General features: G+C 41.1%; 1 protein-coding gene across 1 annotated transcript; it reads right to left on the reverse strand.

Moving 5' to 3' along the window:
* Nucleotides 1-222: 222 nt before the first annotated feature.
* LOC115812005 (BTB/POZ domain-containing protein 7-like) lies at nt 223-15,888 on the reverse strand. The gene is made up of 10 exons (XM_030774481.1): nt 15,668-15,888; nt 11,460-12,692; nt 6,946-7,154; nt 6,077-6,152; nt 5,352-5,512; nt 4,444-4,587; nt 3,701-3,890; nt 2,829-3,007; nt 1,272-1,664; nt 223-1,118 (listed from the first exon to the last, which is right to left on the reverse strand). Exons 1-10 carry the CDS (start codon nt 15,747-15,749, stop codon nt 438-440), a joined length of 3,348 nt encoding a protein of 1,115 aa, XP_030630341.1. The 5' UTR covers nt 15,750-15,888; the 3' UTR covers nt 223-437.
* Between the last annotated feature and the right edge of the window lie 4,589 nt (nt 15,889-20,477).

The following is a 20,477-nucleotide window of genomic DNA, read 5'->3' on the forward strand; positions in this document are numbered from 1 at the left end:
AGTAGACTACTTGTGGTCTAGAACACACACCTACATGTCTTGAGGATTCCTGTATTGGTTTACATTCTTTGCAATCATACAACCGTAGAGTGATACAAGCATACACATGAAATAAAAATGAATGACTATATAAAGTTGTTGAATGGACCCCACACTTATATCCTTGAGGAAAAAACCTTTCAGCGTCAAAGTTTCAAAGCTGTAGCTGAACATTTGCAACTTTTCAATCCCTGATAAAATTCTGTATAAGACAATACTTCCAAAACTTTGGAAAACAAACAAGCCATGACAGTGGTGAAATTTCATAAATATCAACGTAAGAACCTGTTCAAGAATGGTGCAGTCGCATCTTGACACCCAACTAATACCAGCCAAAATAAACTAGTTCTAAGATTCACTGGGTTCCATGTGTGATTAGCTTTGTGTCCACCTGTAGACTAAAGTACAGATTTCCTGTACTGGTGTTCTGCTTTACCAGGTGATATGTGGTCTCTTCCTGCTGCTTCATCTGTTCTATTCCTATGTAGCATAAATTCAGCGGAGGAATTACTCATGATCCCCGTCCTTTCTGAAACACGACTGGTCTCCACAAATGGATCTGTACTATCCCTTGACAGTGGAAGTCCACAAGTCAAGTCAGAATCATTGTCAGAGTGTCCTGAAGGTCCTCCACAGAAGTCCAGCTTTTGATCCAGGACTTCCAGGGTCAGTGGGTCAGCTAGACGTCCCTCCCTGCCCTGGGGGTGTACTGACAGAGGAGTCTCGGACAGGGAGGGAGGGAGGAGGGTGGCTGAAGTGGACTGGCTGTGGTTGTAGACATCCGGGCCCATGTGAGGAGGCTGAACAGAGTGGCTGGATGGGGGGGAACCGGACCGGCTGGAAAAAATGTACAAGTCTGGGTACTCAGCCCGGCATTCTGCGTTTGGTTTAGCATGTCTTTTGCAGGTGTTTGGAGGGGGGAGAGAGTGATGTCCAGGAGGGAAGCGAGGGGTAGAACAAGAAGTTGCAGAGGAATGATGGGGTGTGGGGTCATGACCTCCACGGTCATCAGATAGGGTCAGGGCAGACACGCCGATAGCGATGTCTGGCATTAAGTCACCAATCAGGGGCTCCAAGCTCTGAAGATACAAAAACATAATGTCAGTTCAAGCTTAAAATTTAAATTTCACATAAAAATTTCACTCTGGTGCCAAAAATTCTGGTTAAAACAATACATTTAGGTGCATTTAGGTGCACGAGACATTACGTGCTTCAGTCCAAATCTAACTCACCCCTTGTGTGTCTGAGTGAATGCTTAGTCCCATGCCTTGTGTGCTGGTAAAGTCTGGTGGCAGGTAAACAGGACTGCTCTGACTGTTAGCTGATGAAGCGTGGCACCGGAGTGAGGTGTAGTTACAAGGAAAAGAGAGAGAGCGTGAGGGGGGCGGAAGTGGCACCCTGGGTCTCCAGTATGTTTTGAACTGACTCTGTCTTGGGGTCGCTGGAGTATGATATGGGGGAGGCGGAGGAGGTAAAGGTGGTTGAACCGCCCCAAAGGTATCTAAATCTGTGAACATGCCATCCACGGCAGGGGAACTGTTCACACGGCAGCGTCCAGACAAACGAAGACTCAGCAGAGGGCTTTCATCTCCAAACCGCTCATCTGGGAAAAACTTGTGAGGATTCTGAGACAGAGAGAGAGAGAAAGAGATAGAGGGAAAGAAAGAAAGAAAGAGAGAAATAAAGAAAGAAAGAAAGAAAAGAATAGAAAAGAAAGAAAGAAAGAAAGAAAGAAAGAAAGAAAGAAAGAAAGAAAGAAAGAAAGAAAGAAAGAAACAAAGAAAGAAAGATTTTAAACTGTGAACAAAATGCAACTTCTTTGTGCTAACTGTTTAATAACTTTGTAACATCATCTGAGGCAGTGGTTCCCAATCTGTTTCTCCATTAGATCAGTCAGCTGGGATAATAGAGGGATAAAAACAAAGGAATGAAAGGTGGAGGACTGTTCTGAGGAACAGACTGAAACCCAGTGTTCTAAGGTATTACATACCTGGCTTTTCAACATCTCACAATCATTCTGACCATACAACAATTCTATCGATGGCATTTTTTTAGACGTATCTCTGGCTAATGTTGGCTGTGTTTCAAGATGCTATATACATGCTAAGATTAGCATTAGCACAGTTGGAAACAACGTAACAGAAAGAGCACTGAACAAGCCGAAAGCTCAGTCTCATATACTTCCATTGATTCTAGCTAAGGACGTGCATTTTTCAAATCTTGACGAGGTGAGAAACCAACAGTGAAAAGATGAAAAATGCGTGACTCTTTCTTATGGTTGTAGGCATTATCAATACAGTTAAAATCTGAAAAATATTCTGAGCATTGAGATGTAATCTATGGGAAGAAACATAGTCTTTGAATACCTTAATCTGAATAATTCAACCAGATATTCCAAAGCTCTGTTTCTGACTGAAGCAGCAATCAATCATGCTTTTTGATCATGAGGAGAAAATTACATTTCAAGAACTTTTTGTGCAGTGCAGTGAGTGCTGTACTCAAAACCTGCTCTCTTATACATCAAACTTATCTCAGGATGGTTCCCCATCACTCGGCTTGCATCATACCGCACACTGAGCAAGGGAGCACAGAGCTCACTCCATTATTCACCTATCCAAGTTCATTTGTGTGCACATGCTACGAAAAGTTTCGGGCTTTTCAGACGGACTTGGCTGTAGATTCATTTTGGATCAATGCTCTGACCCTTTTGAACACTGTTCTTTATCGCTGATCCATAAAGGATACATGCGTGTGTTTATTTCTTCAAGGTCGCCCTCCCTTTCTCTCACCTGTAGCAGTTCAGCGGCTCCATCTGGAAGGCCAAACTCTCTCAGCACGCGTAGCTGCAGCTCATAGCTGACAATAGCTCCTTCTCCACAGTTCAGGGCAAAGGCTCTCTGGACCTGCTCAGTGTGTCTGAGATCCTGCAGCCGTCCAATCATCTGCCTTACCACGGCCAGCCTGGGCACTAACACACACACACACACACACACACAAAAACAGAGAGAGAGAGAGAGAGAGAAATGTTAAGAAAAAAAGAAACAGAAATGGTGTGGTGTGTGGTATAGTGTAACTACAAACGATGACTCTCCAGACACCATCGAAAATAAAAGGGTGGTTCAAAGGAAAACATCAAAATAGAGACAAAATCTGCATTTTTCCTTGCGGTGGGATATCATTTTTAGCAGTATTATACGCCTATTTCTTTTAATTTGGAATGCCCATTAATCCACAATCTTGAAAGCACTGACCTCAGTTAAGGTGAGTGAGGATGGCACATGCGTCACCCACCACCCATGAAGCCAATCACTCAGTTATGCACAGTATTGACAAAAGACTTAATGAGTTTCAAGGACTGCAATAGTCACTGACTCATGTGCCCAAGGAATCAGCTGGACAATGAGATATTCTTAAGTAACTGGCCCTGCTTATTGATTTCATCTTGTGAAAGCATCAATACGTTGAGATAGGGATAAACTCATATTTGCTTTTCTTATCCTTTCTCTCACACTGGCCATACCTTTCTGATGATCAAATAGCAACAAAAATACCACAAAGCAACAGCCTTGACGTGATGCCACGTCATTTTTATTATTATCTCTGACACTCCAGATAAACCCTTAAAACCAGTGTTATTCTCAAGACCACCTCCAACTCTCACCTGGGATCTCATTGGCCACTATAGATGGGGCACTGCTCTGGCTGCCAGTGATTGGCTGGTGATTGATGAGGTGACAACACTGAGGGACAGCGTTGTTGACCATGTAGAGAGTGTCAGGCACATTGGACATTCGGACCATTCTCAAACGCACCAAATCAGTCTGCTCCACCATCATCTCGTCCAAGACCGACTAAACATACATTCACACACACGCACACACACACACACACACACAAACACACACACATATAAAAGCACAAAGACACGGAGCAGTTAAAATGAGATGTTTAGATGAGTTTGTTTAATGGTTTACTGACGAATAAAAAAAAAATCTGACAGTGGGTTTCATCAGAAATCTTTACTAAATGATTACTCAGAAAGATGTTAAGAACACAAATTTGTTTTTCATCCAAGTCAGTCAAAATAAACACGTCAGTGAGAACAATGGTTGATCATTCTCTCTGCAATGTGACGCCTGAAGCACTCGCGTTGCTCAACTTCTTCGCCTCACAGTAGCAATATTCAGAGAAGAAAAAATGTACTAAGAACAGTATGCCAACAATAGCTTAGCATTATTACATTACACTTATGCCAATTTGATAAAAATCCATTTTACTCTACTAACTGTTGTATAGTTCCTATCCAAAGCATAAAACAGATCAACACAATACAGAAACTATGGGCTAACAAACAAACAAAAAAAAAAACAGACCCTTCTAAAAAGTGGGAAGAAGTGTCCTTACTTTGGCCTCCTCTACATAAGGAGAGAAAAGACGCGGGCGAACGTAGATGCCAGTGTTCTTCTGTCTGAGCCAAGCATTGGCTTTCCCTCCCTCTGCAGTGGGCAACATGTCGGACGGAGGGGTGCTTATCAAACCCCGTTTCATCTGTAAACAACGCAAAAAAACACATAAATGTTAGTTACAGGGGAACATGAGTAGCCAGGATCTTTGGGAATGTTAAAAAATGAGCGAAAATAAACCCTTTGGTTTAGTGGTAAGGGATTCAGTCCAATAACCAATGGATTGTGGGTCTGAATTCAGAGCATGAAGGGTTGCGGCCAATGACCTCTTGAGCAATACAGTAAAAAAATCTCAATGTTGCTTAAGAGCCATGTGATCAGTGACAATGGAAAGAAGTTGTACAAAGACAGCACTTCAGTTCTCCATTAGTTATTTTTCACCTTCTAAACTTTTCTGTTTATTCTGGATCAATAATTATCCTAGATCGATAATTCAAACCCCTAAAATTAAATATTATTGTCCTAGACACAAGATTACACACCATAAAAATCTGAGACAGATACTGTAAGTGTTGCGTAGTGCTGAGGAGTGAATAAGTTTTGTGGTCTGATTTGTGTTTCAACAGTATTACCCTCAGTCAGACATGAGACTTCATTGATACACTGCTCTGATGTGTCCATTAATGCATTTCTGATGTGATTCACAATGTCTTACATAACACACACATATCTCCTTTGGTCCTCTGCTCCATACTCACAGTCACTCGGCCATTCTCTCCTACTGTGCTAGACATGACATAATTGTAATTTGTCTCACTCCCTAACGCTCTCTCTCTGTCTCTCTCTCAGACGCGCACACACACATACACACACACACACACACACACACACACACACACACAACATTACCGCATCGGTGAGTATGTCGCTGTTGGCTGGGAGAATATGTTCTAGGCGGACATAGGGTAAGAGAGGAGACAGAATCTCCTTCAATTCTTCCACATCCAAATCTCTCCTCTTCACCCCTCGCTTATTCACGCTGTGAGCTGTCCCACTCAGCAGGTTAGGCTCTGAAAAACACAAACACATCAGTTTCAGTGCACATACTCACCTGCAGAACAAAACTACCATAACACCATTTAAATGAAGTACTCTGAACTCGCAAAAAGTGTTCACCTTCTTTTTCCCTTTTTTTTTTTAGGTTTTTGTGGCATTGTGTGAACTCAGTGTCCTCATGAGGATATAAATATCTTGAGGATAAAAATAACTGAGCACAAAAAATTACGAGAATGTTTCTTTGGTTACAGCAAGGAATAGGGTCAGTCTTTAGTTACAGTACTATGAAGGTCAAATCAGATGTTCGTCCAATGGCAAGTTTTGTCAACTAGGAAATTAAGACAAACATTTTGTGTGTACGTGTGTAGTAACCATAACCAACACAGTCAATCTGACCATAAGTACTGGCATATCAGATAGAGAGAGAGACAGAGAGAGAGAGAGACTAAATGCATATATATTTAGAGAATAAGCTGTGAACTGGAGATGAGTGTGGGCAGGTTTCTTTAGGGTCACATCAGTCAGTCACACACACACACACACACACACACCCACACGACTTTCGGCAGTAATCTCACCTCGCTCTGCCATTCTCCTAATGAGCTGCTGTTCACCCCATTTAATCACACACCTCAGAATGTCCTGTTCACTCGTCTGTGAAAGAGAGAGACACAGAGAGAGAGAGACAGAGACAGAGAGAGATGAGGGAGGACACAAGAGAGATGGTATGAGAGAGAGACAAATAGATGAGAGTGGGGGAGGTAGAAAAGTGTGTGAGCGAGAGATAAAGAGAGAGAGAAGGGGAGAGGGAGAAAGAGTAAGGCAGTTGGCTCATATTTCTTATGTGAGTTGGTACAGATGAATCAGCCTCAGCTAAGACCTGCATTTAAAATCCTACCTTCCTAGGCTGGAGTGTTCTACTCTCAAACTCTGTATGTGTCTGTGTGTGTGTGTGTGTGTGTGTGTGTGTGTGTGTGTGTGTGTGTGTGTATGTGTATGTGTGTGTGTGTGTGTGTGTGTGTATGTGTGTGTGTGTGTGTTTGGGTTTTCTGATTTAATCTTGATTTAATAAACAAAAAGGCAGCTTTATAATGTACCTCAACTAGAGCAAACTCTTCTGTGATTGTAAGACAGATACAGATTCTGTGATTATAAAGACAGATACTGTGATTCACAACTTGGTCACGTTCCCACTGTGTAGATATCACCCTAACAGAGCATTAGTACAATCTGTGATGTCCTTAGATTAAGTCATGTAAAATCTATAAAGTACAAAACACACAATGCAAATACAGATTTACGAAGAACATGAAAACAACTATCTTTTATGGATAGACAGATAGATCAAAATGGAGGTGTCAAGAACAAAAAATAGTTGTAGTATTCTTTACCGGATAGTCATGTATCATAACTGCAGGTAACCTGATTGGATAGCCATGTATCATACCTGCAGGTAATCTGATTGGATAGCAGACAGCAGTTGTTCTTTGGTGAGCTCGTAGAGGGCATCAGAGGTCATGACATGGTTGAACTCTTCACACAGGAAGTGCATGGCCTGTCTGTGGACCCATTTAGAGCCATAAGGCTGAGAGCTCCATCTTAAGATGGATACCAGAGAGTCCAGAGAGATACTATCTGCTATGATATCCTCACAGCCTGAGAGAGAGAGAGAGAGAGAGAGAGAGAGAGAGAGAGAGAGAGAAAAGAGTCATTAAATTGTATTACTTTCTTTCTTGGGTAAGGACACATATACACATTCCCTCAGACATCTCCTTCTCTCCCATATTTTACTTTTCCCTTAACTATATTAACACATGCACACACACACACACACACACACACACACATAAGCATATAATGAACTGAGTTAGGAGGCCCTGATTCTCAGGTGTCACATCCTTTGGTATAGGCTTTCAGATTGTGTCTTTGCAGTCAAGACGATATTTTCATCTTGCTAAAACAGCTCCTGAGCCTCATCATTACTCACTCCTCAGTCTCTCTCGCTATGTTTCCTCAGCAACGTCACAAAACTCTGAGCTCCTAGATTTCTTTACCCTTCAAGTTCAAGAGGGGAGAGAAGGAACAGAAAAATAGTCTTTCATTTAAAATCCTAAACTGGTGACAGCAGAGGCTAAGAACCAGTTAGAAAAAGAGAAATGAACTAAAAACTAGAATTTTAATTCAAACCAAACATTTTGTGTTTCTAAAACCTTTTCAAAGAAGTAAAACTTCCTTTTGACGGACTTTAAGGTCAAAACAAGTCCAATGTGGTATCACCACTCAAGCAGTACTATGTTATTAAGCTCTGGTTTCTAAGTTTAAGTAGGTACCAATAAATTGAAAATTCAGTTGCATTCAGAGCAAATGTAGGACCAAATGTTCCGTCCCTTTCTGACTATGTGTAATTATGTAAAAACAGGCCTCAGTCAGGGTCCTGGGGTTTTTATAAAGCCAGGAGTCGAAAAGGGGTGACTGGACTTTGAGTTTATCTCTAGTGAACAGATGGATGTGAAGAAAACGGATTCAACACCCTTTTTCCCTTTTATGGGCCCTGTGGTGCACTTATTTCTTCTGTAACTGTCTCGTTCATTTTAACTCTTTCCATTGTCATTTCTCCCTCTTCTCTCTGATTTTATCTTTCCATATTTTCTTTCTCCTTACACTTAATGTCCCTCTGTCATTTTCTAATTATCTTTCTTTCTCTCTATCTCTTCCTACCTCTTATTAAGTCTCACTTTTTATCTGTCTGAGCAGCAGGAATGCCCACATAGGTATGCCCGAGCACAAACACACACACACACACACACACACATATACACACACACACTTACACAGAGGCTTTGAAGGGTAAATCTTTGCCTTTCCGCTCTCTTGCTGATGGGGTATTACTAGGACCAATCTGACATGAAAGAGACAGCTTCTGTTCTCTATTAGCCCAGGGGGATTAGCAGAACTGCTCTTCTTTTAAAGCCCTGGGGTTTTAACATAAACCTACATTACAGCCTAAACTTTCCCAGGATATACGTACATGTATGTGTGCCTCAGCAAACCCACACGAATACATCTATGCAGCTCATGAAAGTCAGAACTTTCGCATGTTTTTTCTATTTCTGCCTACAACACAGAATCTAGTCAGTAAAATAACAGTCCTGTTCATCAATATTTCTGAAATCGCATTGCCCATTAGTGTACAACCAGAGAACTGTGATTGAAGAGAAGAGGGTGATTCACCAGGGCACTGTGGGAGGTAAAAAAAAGGGATTAATGAGGACTTAAAATGTAAAGTAATGTCACATAAGAGGCCCAAATCAGCTTGTGGTGCAGGTGAGGTATGGCAGTCTATCCTTCATCAGTCAGAATTTAGTCTTCTTTCGCCTACTCTTCACAGCTTGATGGAGTTCAACATCTTGGGCAATATTTCATTACAACCAACATAGCACAGAAAAGAGCTTTAGGGAATTTCTAATGGAGCTATCAAACAGCATAGCTATAATGGCTTAGTGCAAAAGGAAAGTCGTGTAAACACATGGTTGTGTGCTCAGGTCCAGTTAACTAACAGTAAAAGTAACTCCAACATTTCTATGAAATCAGTTCTTGCAACGTCTATCAGTGCAACATGCCTACGTCCTTCCTGTGCCAAACCAGTTACAAAAAAGCTTCCGGAGTCTATCTAATCTGTGATGGATTAAGACTCAGAAAGATAGAAGTCTTCTGAGGAAATCCATCAACCTTCAGGCCTCCTGGCTAAAGCTACAAACTTTTAACAAAGTAGTCTTGTAGTAGCCTCACGCTCTTATCTGCAGCAGTCAAATATAACCAGTCCATGGCATGACTTTGTAGTTAAAAAGCTGGCAAATTACCCATCTCACTAAGCCTGGGAAAATTTAATGCATTTCTTGTTTGATGTCTCAACAGTTTGGTCTCCCAGAAGACAGCCTGAAATGCCTCTAATTCTAACACTTGTGATTTGAAAATGTCATTTCTTTATACTGATCTCCTAAATCTAAAACCCTCTTATCAACTGCTACATCTCAGCTTCTTGGGACGGTGACTCATCTCAACTGGAGTTATCAATTCCTGACCAAGTGCAAATGAGTGCACTGTCCTTGAATTTGTATCCTCTTAAAGTTTCTGACCACTTTAGAGAGTGTGCCTCAGACACGTCTGTCTCAGGCTCTGAAAATGACTGAAACTGCTGAACTAAACCGACAAAAAGACTCTCCCAATAAAATGGCACGACTTGGTTCTGCTGCTCCTCTCAGCACTGAGGTGGAGTTGCGTGGTTCATAAACAGATGCTAAGCTGTTGTATTTGCTCAGTCTCGTAGTATTTTGTACTCTGATGTATTGAAGAGGTAACAATAGGTAGTTTTCACTGGTGTTGGAAAAAACTGCAAGCCAGTGAAAATGGGAAGCCAAAGTCTGTTCTAACGATGGTCAAAATTATACATGAATTATACACCAATGCACAAACACACCAGTGCACAATTTCTTTTTTTTTTTTTTGCATTCAAAAATCCTACTATAGGGAGAGCTGCCACAGTATAGAGGTAACAAGTCTGAAAAGATATGGGGGTGGAGAAAAGAAAAGGAGAGAAGGACAGAGGGATAGAGAGATAAAGAGAGATGTAGAAGACAATGACCTGGCCCCAGCACCCTGTTTCTACAGGTTGTCTCTGTACAGACAAGAGCAGCGAACACAGTAACAGAGAACAGATTTTAAAACAGACTTAAAAGATGTGACTGAAGGGTAAAGAGGAGAGACTGAGAGTTTGATGGGGGAAAGACAAAAATCTCTTCTCAGTTCTAAGCTCCACAGCTTCTGAAACCACAAAGCAAGCTTTCAACTGTTCTCGCTGTCATCCCCCGAGGGAGCACAGGCCCCGGAAACACCTCAAAATACAATTAATTCTGACACAGCAAATATCCGGTCTGGCTTAACACAGACACATAGAAACTTCAGGGACAGTATAAGTTCTTTTTCTGCTGCTACACATTTTGTGCTCATTGTAATGTAACCCCTTTGCAGAAACAACTAACGCAGCAATTTCACCACCCACCGCATTCTCACACAACATAATGAAATTCTATTAAAATGATATGTTAAAATGACAACTTAAGACAACATGCCCGACAGGAGAAATCACTGTTACCTAACAAAGGATGACCATCTAATGCACAAATGAATACATAAACAGGATACATTCCAAACACTTTGGTGTCTGAATGAATGCTTCATCCAAGTTTTTTTTTTTTTTTTTTTTTTTTTTTACGAAGGAAAATGCTGACTGAGGAGGTGAAAAAGTTCCAGAGAGAGTGAAGTCTAACAATGAATGGTGAGGTTGGTGGTGATGTGGCTTGTTCACGCCTAACAGCCAAATGCAACACAACACAAACTATCTTTTCACTATGTCATTGTTTGTAGCAGTGATTACAAATAGTGAGCCTAGAGTTTATTCTACATTGTGTGATTCAAACTACAGTTTACTCAGGTTTTTTCTGGCCAAACAATGTCACTGTTGATATGTTGACAACACTTATGCCAGGATTTGAGGTCATTTTCACTACAAGAAAGCCTCTTTGAAACCTAAATGCAAGGCAGTGATGGCAAAACAATGGATATGTATAGCTGAACACTTTGTGGGTCACACTCAAAGTGCATAGGATGTCTGTGTGTGTGTGTGTGTGTGTGTGTGTGTGTGTGTGTGTGTGTGTGTGTGTGTGTGTGTGTAGTGACATGAAGATCATGAGGATGTAAATATCTGAGTGGGGACAAAGCTGAAAAAAACATTTTCTAAAAGATACTGCTGTTGTTGTTTACACAAAAAGTGTCAAAGTATTTCTTTAGTCTTGGTTAGGATTAGGGTTAGATTATCACTCTTCACTTGTGGTAAAACGGAAATCAATGGCAAGTATGTGCGAAAACATGACGGAAAACCCATGATGTTGTTTGTGACCATACCTTGAGCTAGCATGCCAAACTCCAGAAACAGGGCAATGTGGTAGAGTTCCATGGCTTCCTCTGTGCGTGTGGACATCATTCCTCGTCCTGTCCCAGTCCCAGTTCCAGTTCCAGTTCCAGTTCCCGTTCCCGTTGATCCAGCCTGAACCTCCCTCAGACTGCCAAGAGATGGGCTCCCATGCACAACCAAGGAAAGATCTACAACGTCTGTGTACATGCAGTGTAGAATCACATGGGCAAACTTCCGTGGAATAATGTTTTCATCCAGCACAATAACTGTCGGAGTATGGAGTGTCCGTTCTGTCATATCCTCCCCGGTCCGAATACGTCGCTGTAGAAGATTGCGGAAAAATGGAGAACGAGCTGAAAGCACAGCTTTATGGGCTCTCAAGTCTTCCTCTGGACATGGCGAGTGTCCACTGCTTCCTATGTTACTATTGGTCAGGCTATCCCCCATGATCCCACCCCCACCAATTCCACAAACATTACCACATGCTTCCACAGTTTCTGGATCTGAACAGAAACTGAGAAGAGAGTCATAATAGCACATGGAGTGGAACAGCATCCTCATGTCTGCTTCAAGAGGATTGGGCATACCAAATTCCTCACTAAGCTGCCGCAGGACATCAGTATTCCTAAGCTGAGTTTCTAGTTTGTCGTCTCCAACTGCTCCAAGCTCACCCGTGTATAGAAAGTGGAGCAGAGCTGAAAACAGTGGCACATCCATGCCTGTTCTACCAACATCAAGCAGCACCTCAGTACCTCCGTGACCTGAGCCAACTTTCGCGGCAGACGACAGCAGGGTCTTGAAGAACGGACATCGGGCAGCCAAGATGGCCCTGTGAGATGGAAAACAGGTTTCTTGGAATATCAGGTCCACATCTGTGCAGTGTTTGTGCTGGAAAAGAGAAGCCATGTCATGGCGTAGGGAGGGCGCATCAGGTCTCGCCAGTCCAGCGGCCAGGCTCAGCTCTTTGAGGGCGGCAGTGCCCTCGTACTCCTCCACGAGTGCGTTGACATCACGAACGTCCCAGCAAGCCAAAAGTTCTCGCATCTGCCGGGCGTGGTCTGCAGACCTGCCAGCTTTGCGACGGCGGATGAAGCGGCGTTTCAGTGTGGCCAGACTGGACGTCTTCTTCTTGCGGTGGTCGTGAGGTCTTTCATGCCCACCATGGTCCAAAGTGTAAAGTTTTGAGTCCCAACTGTAGCCATGCTGGGTGTACAAAGACATCCCTGTCAAACATACAAGCACATATAAAAACACACACACACACACACACACACACACACACACACACAGGACAGTGGGGAGAAGACACACAAAGAGAAAAGTTAGGCTCAATCAGCAAACCACAGCTGAAGATTGTCAAGAACTACCTAATTAAAGAATGTCTAGCTAAATTCTAAATTTAATGAATAATCCAAGGAAGGCAAATATGTTCCACAGAGCAGCTGACTCTGTGCCGAATCCACTTGAGTCTCCACAAATCCAGGCAACAGTCACACCTGCGCTACTCATCTGTGCTGGAGTTGGTCCACAGAACCATAATGACATTGCCATTGTAGATCACTCTCTGAAGCCAGAGCTCATTTTAGCACTTGCCAATTGTGAACTGAATGTGTGGTGGTTCGATGCAGTGCACTCATGCTACTCCACAGAATGCAGTTGTGTCAGTTGTTGAACCACCACACATGTGCTCAAATATTTTAGTAGTATGTGTGGAAGCAGATAAGGGTGCTTGGGTGGAGTGGTGGAAAAGATGCTAACCCACTGACCCGGGGGTCTGGGCTTCAATCAAGGTCCAGTGGTGCTTCTGCCAGCTGGTGATGTTCATGGGTAGAAAGCTAGCAGGGGATTGTCAGTGTGTCACTCCCATTGGTTGGTCTGGACTAGATTAGTGGTGGGGAGATCTGAGGAGCATGGCTGAGACTCTGCATGTGTCAGGCCTTCCTGATGAAAAGAAGTGGCAGTTTACTCCACATGTACCAACAGACACATGTAGAAGACTGTGATCTCCCCAGCATCTAATGCAACGTGCAGAGGCCTAATGCAATGGTGTTTATGGTTCAGTCTGGGGCAGAGCTGGGCCAATATCAATCAGGAAGAAAACAAGTCTGTGTCACATTTGGGACAGACTTGAACAGAATTACAGATCTGGGCCAAATTTTATGATATTTAAGATGGAACTGGGCCATTTCTGGCCCTTGCATGTATCAGACAATTAAAGCAGACCCATCCCAGTACTGGCCCGCTGTGCAAAAAGACCCCGGGCCAGATCTGTTTAATGGATCTGGGCTGGATTCATCACTACATTTGGAATGGATCTGGCAGAGAGTCCATCTGCTTTGTGGGGCTGCACGACTCAAATCATTTTCAGTTTGGCATTTGCTGTATTTAAAGCAGAGAAACAGACTTCTCTGAACTACAATACATTTGTCACTGAGGTTTACTGACATTTGAGAAACTTTCATGCTTTCAAAGTCAAATTGTTGCAACTATGCAAACTTGGCAAACAAAATAAAATCAAACTAACAAAAACCTGTGGTCTAACATACTTCTACAAGGGTCATTCTTCATCTAGCTTTCAAACAAAAAAGCTTTTGTTCTATGCTATAAAATACAAATCCTTCATGTAAATTAAAAAACTGTCATGCACACAACCACTTTCACAGCTTCCAATATTGCCCAACATTTAGGCAGGGGAAGCATGACTCTGAACCCTGGACTTGATCAGCGTCTCTATTGCCTCTGGCCAGAAGGGTGCATCCAGATCCAGCTGCAGGAACACATTATCATGCCCTTGCTCTCTCCCTCCCTCCCTCCCTCCCTTCCTCGCTCCTTCTGTCTGTCTCTCTCTCTGTCTGTCTCTCTCTCTCTCGCTAATGGCTCCTCTGGCAGTTTGTTCATCACAGCCTCCCGCTTCACTTCAGTGGTAATCAAACCCCCACTTTGCACAGGATGAAATTACATATCATTATTAAAATGTCAGCAAATGTCATCGGCCAGGGCTAATCACGAACAGGCAGATATGGGCCCTATGCCATAAAGCAATCCGATTAAAGCATTTGATTAGTAGACAGTAAACAGGTGAATGAGCCTCTGGTGATAGTTTTGAAGTTCTCTAAATCTAAACTTGCATCCCAGAAAGTAAAACAGGCTTATGTTTATGTGAAGACAGATTGTCATGCGATGACGGGGAAAAGAGTACCATAACCTTAACCTTAATTTAAGAGATCAAAATCTGTTACTAGTTACATTTGAAGAAAAAATATTTGAAGTATTGAAAAGTATAGAGAAGATAACCTTATAATAACCTCATAACGTTATCCTCTGTTGCTAGATATATCTGAAGTAAATTTGAAGCATTAGAAAATATTGGGAAGATAACCTAATAAGTTGGCAGTTCATGTTAAAAATGCCAACATTCCAAAACACACACTAACCACACTTTCGAGTTCTGAGTCAGTATCTGTTGCCTTCGTTTGTTCATATCAATAGTCTTACAGAGACTTTAGCGGTGATTCACTAATCCAGCCAATTAAGACAGACAGGTCACAAGAAAAAGAAGCTGCTGAAGAGACTTGGAACAGGGCCAGGCCATCAAGTACAGCAGATGCATAGTTCTCTCAGGTCCAGTGGAAGAGGGAACTAATTCAGAAGAAATAGTGGTGGTGAACCAACTGCCTCTTCTTTCACTGGCAGTAAAAAAATCAGACTCATAAAAAGTTGTTAGTGAATGACACCTTATTCACAGCGCAGACCTTTCTCTCTATTTTTAGCCGGAAAAAAAAGCGGCCAGCTCTCAGAGGAAAGTCTGTCATCTTTCCATTTTTTAAAAACAACTATCATTGAGGCTTCCCTTTAAAAAATTCATTTTGATTTAAATCAACTTCAGTCACTGCAGATTTCAGCAGAAAAAAAGTACAAAACCATCTCTCTGACAAGGAAACAAGCACCCTACGATTCTGTTGATGAACGCTGGCTCTGATTTACATTTGAACTTCACTGACCCTTGCAGATATCATTTTCTAGACAATGCATTGTCTAGAGGTCTCTCTTTAAACTGCATTTGTTTTTTTAATCTTCCTATTTCTTTGTTTCCGATATTTCTTCACAGTGTTATTTTATGTAGACATATGAGTTTCTATTTCTGTAATGTGCATCACAAAGTATAGTTTCACTGAATTAATTTTATTCATAAACTTACCAATGAATGTCTGCTGAGTTGGTGGATTTCCCGCAAAACGGGGAGAGAAAGTGTGAGGATAGCTGGAAACATTAGCCCCCATTTTTCTTTTCCTCCTTCTGTCTTCTCCTCTTCACTTCCAACTCCGACACCTCCCCTGTCCTCTCCTCTTAATCATCAATAACATCATCGTTAAGCACGGAACTCCTGTCCTCAGCCGCCCACTGCAACGTTCAGCGCCTGGTCACGCACCACAGTAGAACTCAAGCTCCACAGAGGCATAGCTTTTGAATCAAACAAGGAGGAGGGGTAAAAGAGTTTTAGGGTGGAGTTTGAATGGATTGTTTTGAATGCATTTTGTTACTTATTGACAGGTCAGGACCAAGAGGGAATAAATGGGAGAGGCGGTGATTTGATCACGTGACCGAACAGCTAATTTCTCAGTAACCGTCATGCAGTTACTCTTTAGCAACTGAACAGATAATACAATGGAGACTGTTTGACTTAATCAAAGTTAATGAATAACTGTTTGAATAACTGTTGTGTTCTGACAAACAACAACATGCCCAGAGTCTTCAGAGGTGAGAAATTCATAAAGTATGATGTTTATAACCCACTTAGATTGTTAAACATGTACTTGTATCTCTTTAGTGTGTAATGGTCACCGATGTACTGGCATGTCTTCCCTAAAAAATTAATGATAGGCAAGAACGGTGCAATGAACTGAATTGAAACAAATGATGAATCTTTTTTTCACATTTAAGTTTTCTATATAACTATGCTTCAAGTTTTAATATTTGTGATTTTTCCAACAATTGCCAGGGATTAAATATAGTAAATAACTTTTGTTTTAAATGATTTAATATTTTTCTTATGTAGTTTCCAAATATAAAGTTTATACAGCAATTAGTTTTATTTCGATCAAAATTTCATTTTAGGTTCCCCAAACAGAGCCACATTTTGGAAATGTCCAAAGCCTGTGAGTGTATTTGAGTAGCAGGAACAGCCAGACATGAAGTATTTTACCAAAAATGAGATCACAATTCATTCAGTGTATACCTCAATGACAAGGCACATGTGCACACATACACACATATATACACACACACACCAATCATGTTATTAGTCTGCGGTGTGAGATGTGGTTTATCTCAGACTAGCATTAGTGTGTTTTTATCTTTCACTCTATCACTCTCTCACTAAATCAGTGTGTCTGCTTTAACAGTCCTCACTCTCTCAGGATCTCAGTGAGGAAAAACACAGGTTTATAAATGGATAAACTCTAAAACGAATGTTCTGCCTACATCATATTAACTAGTACACACACACATTTTTGCATAGGTTAATCAAGTATCACATCTGTGTCGTTGGTCCAAAATGCCAAGCTATCATAGGAGAAGCACATCCCTATTACTAGAAAGTTACAGTGTTATAAAAGCAAAGACGGTAGATACCACTACAGATGTCTAGCCATAACTAGTATCTCAGTTAGAAAGTCCGTCAGATACGACACCATCACCAGTCCTTCTACAGGTGGCCCGCCACACTTAAATCACTGCGGTAAAAATAATCAGTTAATTTATTACTATAAATTCTGAAAAATCATATAAAGATCATATAAACACATTTCTGTCTATGTACTTAGGAAAACACTTCTGTGCATTTTTCCTCCGAGACCTTTTATAGCCTACCAAACACAACTTTGGGCCATGTCACAACCTCCCCTGACCCAGGTACACAGGCACACTGTCATATACACTTCAACTTTAAAGGTACATTTAATTATCAGTTACATAAACACGACAATGGAACCCCAGTAAGCATACTTTCTCCTAAAAATTTGTGGATTTTGCCATAAACACAGCTGTGTACTTACAAGTAGAGTTTAGTTGGCAAATGATACCAGCTGATGACTGGCTGATGAAATAGGCTTATCCACAGATGAAGAGGAAACAAGATGACGATCCAGTCGATTAACGCTCAGAAACATAAATTCAGCCTGAAGAAATAACATTAATCATACCTAGGCCCCATATGGAAGTTTATGGAAAACTCTCAACTCCTTCCACCCACTTGTTAGAAAACATGTCCCTGCAGCAACAATATGATAGAAAAAGAATTATATATATATGCGTGTGTGTGTGTGTGTATGTGTGTGTGTGTATGTGTATATATATGTGTGTGTGTGTGCGTAATATATATATATACACAGTATATACACACACACACACACACACACACACACAAAAACACATATATAATTTTTCCCACTTGTGGCTTAAACCTTCTGAGTAACATTCATAAGGTGACAAATTAACTGGGTTGTCTGATAAGCCTTGGGGAGAACTGTGACTCATTAATTTACATGACTCTGAGGTCTATTGATTTCTTTAGTCTTTTATCATTAGAATGTGAGTCGTGACACAGAAGACAGCATCCGCTGCCACAATATGTGCATGTAATAACTGAGGGCACTATGACCACAGTGCTCTCATGACACATCGTCTTAAAATATCATCAAGTGTGCTAGGGATGCAAAATTAATAACGTATTAATAAATAATCACATAACCACGCTTAAATTATCACCGTGGGCAAGTTAGCTCCTCTAATTTACATGCCCAGACTGTCAAAAAAGCACTTCTCAGCATATGAGCCGTGTGGAATCATTTAAATCTCCACTGGACGTGCTTTACGTGTACTGAAAAATCACTGACGCTGACGTTGGGTGTACCTTTATTCCTCTGATCCATGAGTTCACACAGTGTGCCAGATCACAGGCTTTCCCCGAAAGTGCACTGTGGATACGCTCAAAAAAATGATTCAGGCTCTTCTTAGAGGTGACACATTTAAGTATGATTTGGTGAATTAAAATGTATTCATTTGAGAGTTTTAAGTATCTGATTTTAATGTGTGTAATAAAAAGTATATCAGTATTCTAACGATGAAATTTATTTTCGTTCGGCCAATGGCAAAAGAATGAGTTTAATTTGGGGACTGCCCTGTGCGCATGCGCGAGATTTCACGCAACCCACTCTCTCAGGAGGAGTCTGAATGTACATACTTGTTGGCCGCTGTGCAGATTTTCAAAATGTAGTATGGCACGGGAAGACTAATTAATAATTATATACGAAGCGCTACATGATTAGGCGATACAACGGACACGTTGTGGGCGTACTTGAAGCCTGTCGAAACCATGGCAACCCTAAACTGCTGTCATCACAGAAGTCGCTCCTGAGAAAATTTCAATCTTATTGACTCCTGCTGACATCACACATTCAACAACCTGAAGTGCTTTAAATAAGTAAGCAATGTTGGTGTCAATGTTTTAAAGTGTCAAGAGATCATTTTCCATTTTGTTTTCTTTAGAGAGAGCATGACAATTAAGTGGTGTCATATTTGCCAGAAACTTGACAGTAAATTTGTTGGTCCTTTCATTTACAATGTTCAAAAATCACCCACCACTATGTTTAATAGTAGAAAAAAAACCTTAATGATTTCTTTATGTGATGGTCAGCAATCGCATATTGCTCTATTATTATGTGGGGTTTTTTATTATTATTATGGGATTACACGAGCAATCACATTTTGTTTTTAAGTTTTATTATGTGATTGCGTAAGTAATCACATATTGTTCTTAAGTTTTATTATTATTTCGGGCGATTTTGATGCCCTTTGTACTCCCGCAGTTTTGATGATATCGATCCCATTCCAGTGGTAACAGGTCCGTCCTAATGCCTAGTAGTGTGCTAGTATACAGCTTACTGATTGGTCCAATCCTTTTTTTTCTTTGCCGTTTTTAATCGTTTTCATCCCCATCTTGATGTAACCAGGAGACACTAGGACCCAGCAGAAAAACATGACTCAACACATAGTTTAGCTCCTGTTGTAATGATTGGTTTACATGCATGTTTGGTATTTTGTAGGAACGTTGTGTGAGGCAAGCAGCGACCTGAGGTGATGTGATGTACTGTTAAACCAACATAATGAAACTCTCTTAATGTGTTTTCAGTTTTAACAGTACCATTTGTTTTTTAGTCATTAATGTGACTGCTGAATGTAGCCTAGCCTGACAATTGTCAGCAAAGCTCGTGATCTGCTCGTGATCGTGAACAATGTCTCGCTGTCTGTAGCTGAGAATTTTTGGTTCTTTGCAAAAGGTTAAATCAGCTTTTAATAGGAATATTTGCTATGTTTTTTAAGTATTATGATTGTTGACTGCTGTTTCTTTGATTGGTCCACTCGTTTTTGTTTTATTGCTATTTTAATTGCTTATTTTCCCACTGAAAATGAATGGGGACATTTTACTGCTCTTGACGACAAGGGTTTGCACACAGCAGCGGTCAATGGTTGGATTTAGTGGTCTTTTGCTCCGGGAAGCGATTGATCATATTTCGCCTCATTGTTGATTACTAATGATTATTTCATTAAAACAAAGACATGCAGGAAAGTGGGTCCTCAGGACTGGAGTTGAGTGGCTACGCTAGGCCTATATGAATCTTTGGATCAGTCTGGTTCCGACTTTTTCTTTTTTTCTGTTTCCACTTGCTCCAACTTTTTTCCGACATTTTCATAGTGATTATATTTTGAGCATGTGTACACCAATGTGGTTCATGCTGGTTGTTTATATTGCATTTGAGTTTCATAAGTGCAGACTGTTGCTATAGTCAACAATATTTTTGCCTTCTGCATCAAGAATGAAATAAAATGGTAATCTTTGTGTTGCAACTACTGAGGCTTGTTTGGATTTTATTCTATTTCGGTTGTAAATTATGAGTTTAAATAAATGCCAGACTCAGGTTTTCTAGGGGATCAAATACCTTTAAATCCAA

Source organism: Chanos chanos, chromosome 1 (genome assembly GCF_902362185.1).
Source record: "Chanos chanos chromosome 1, fChaCha1.1, whole genome shotgun sequence".
NCBI classification, from domain to species: Eukaryota; Metazoa; Chordata; class Actinopteri; order Gonorynchiformes; family Chanidae; genus Chanos; species Chanos chanos.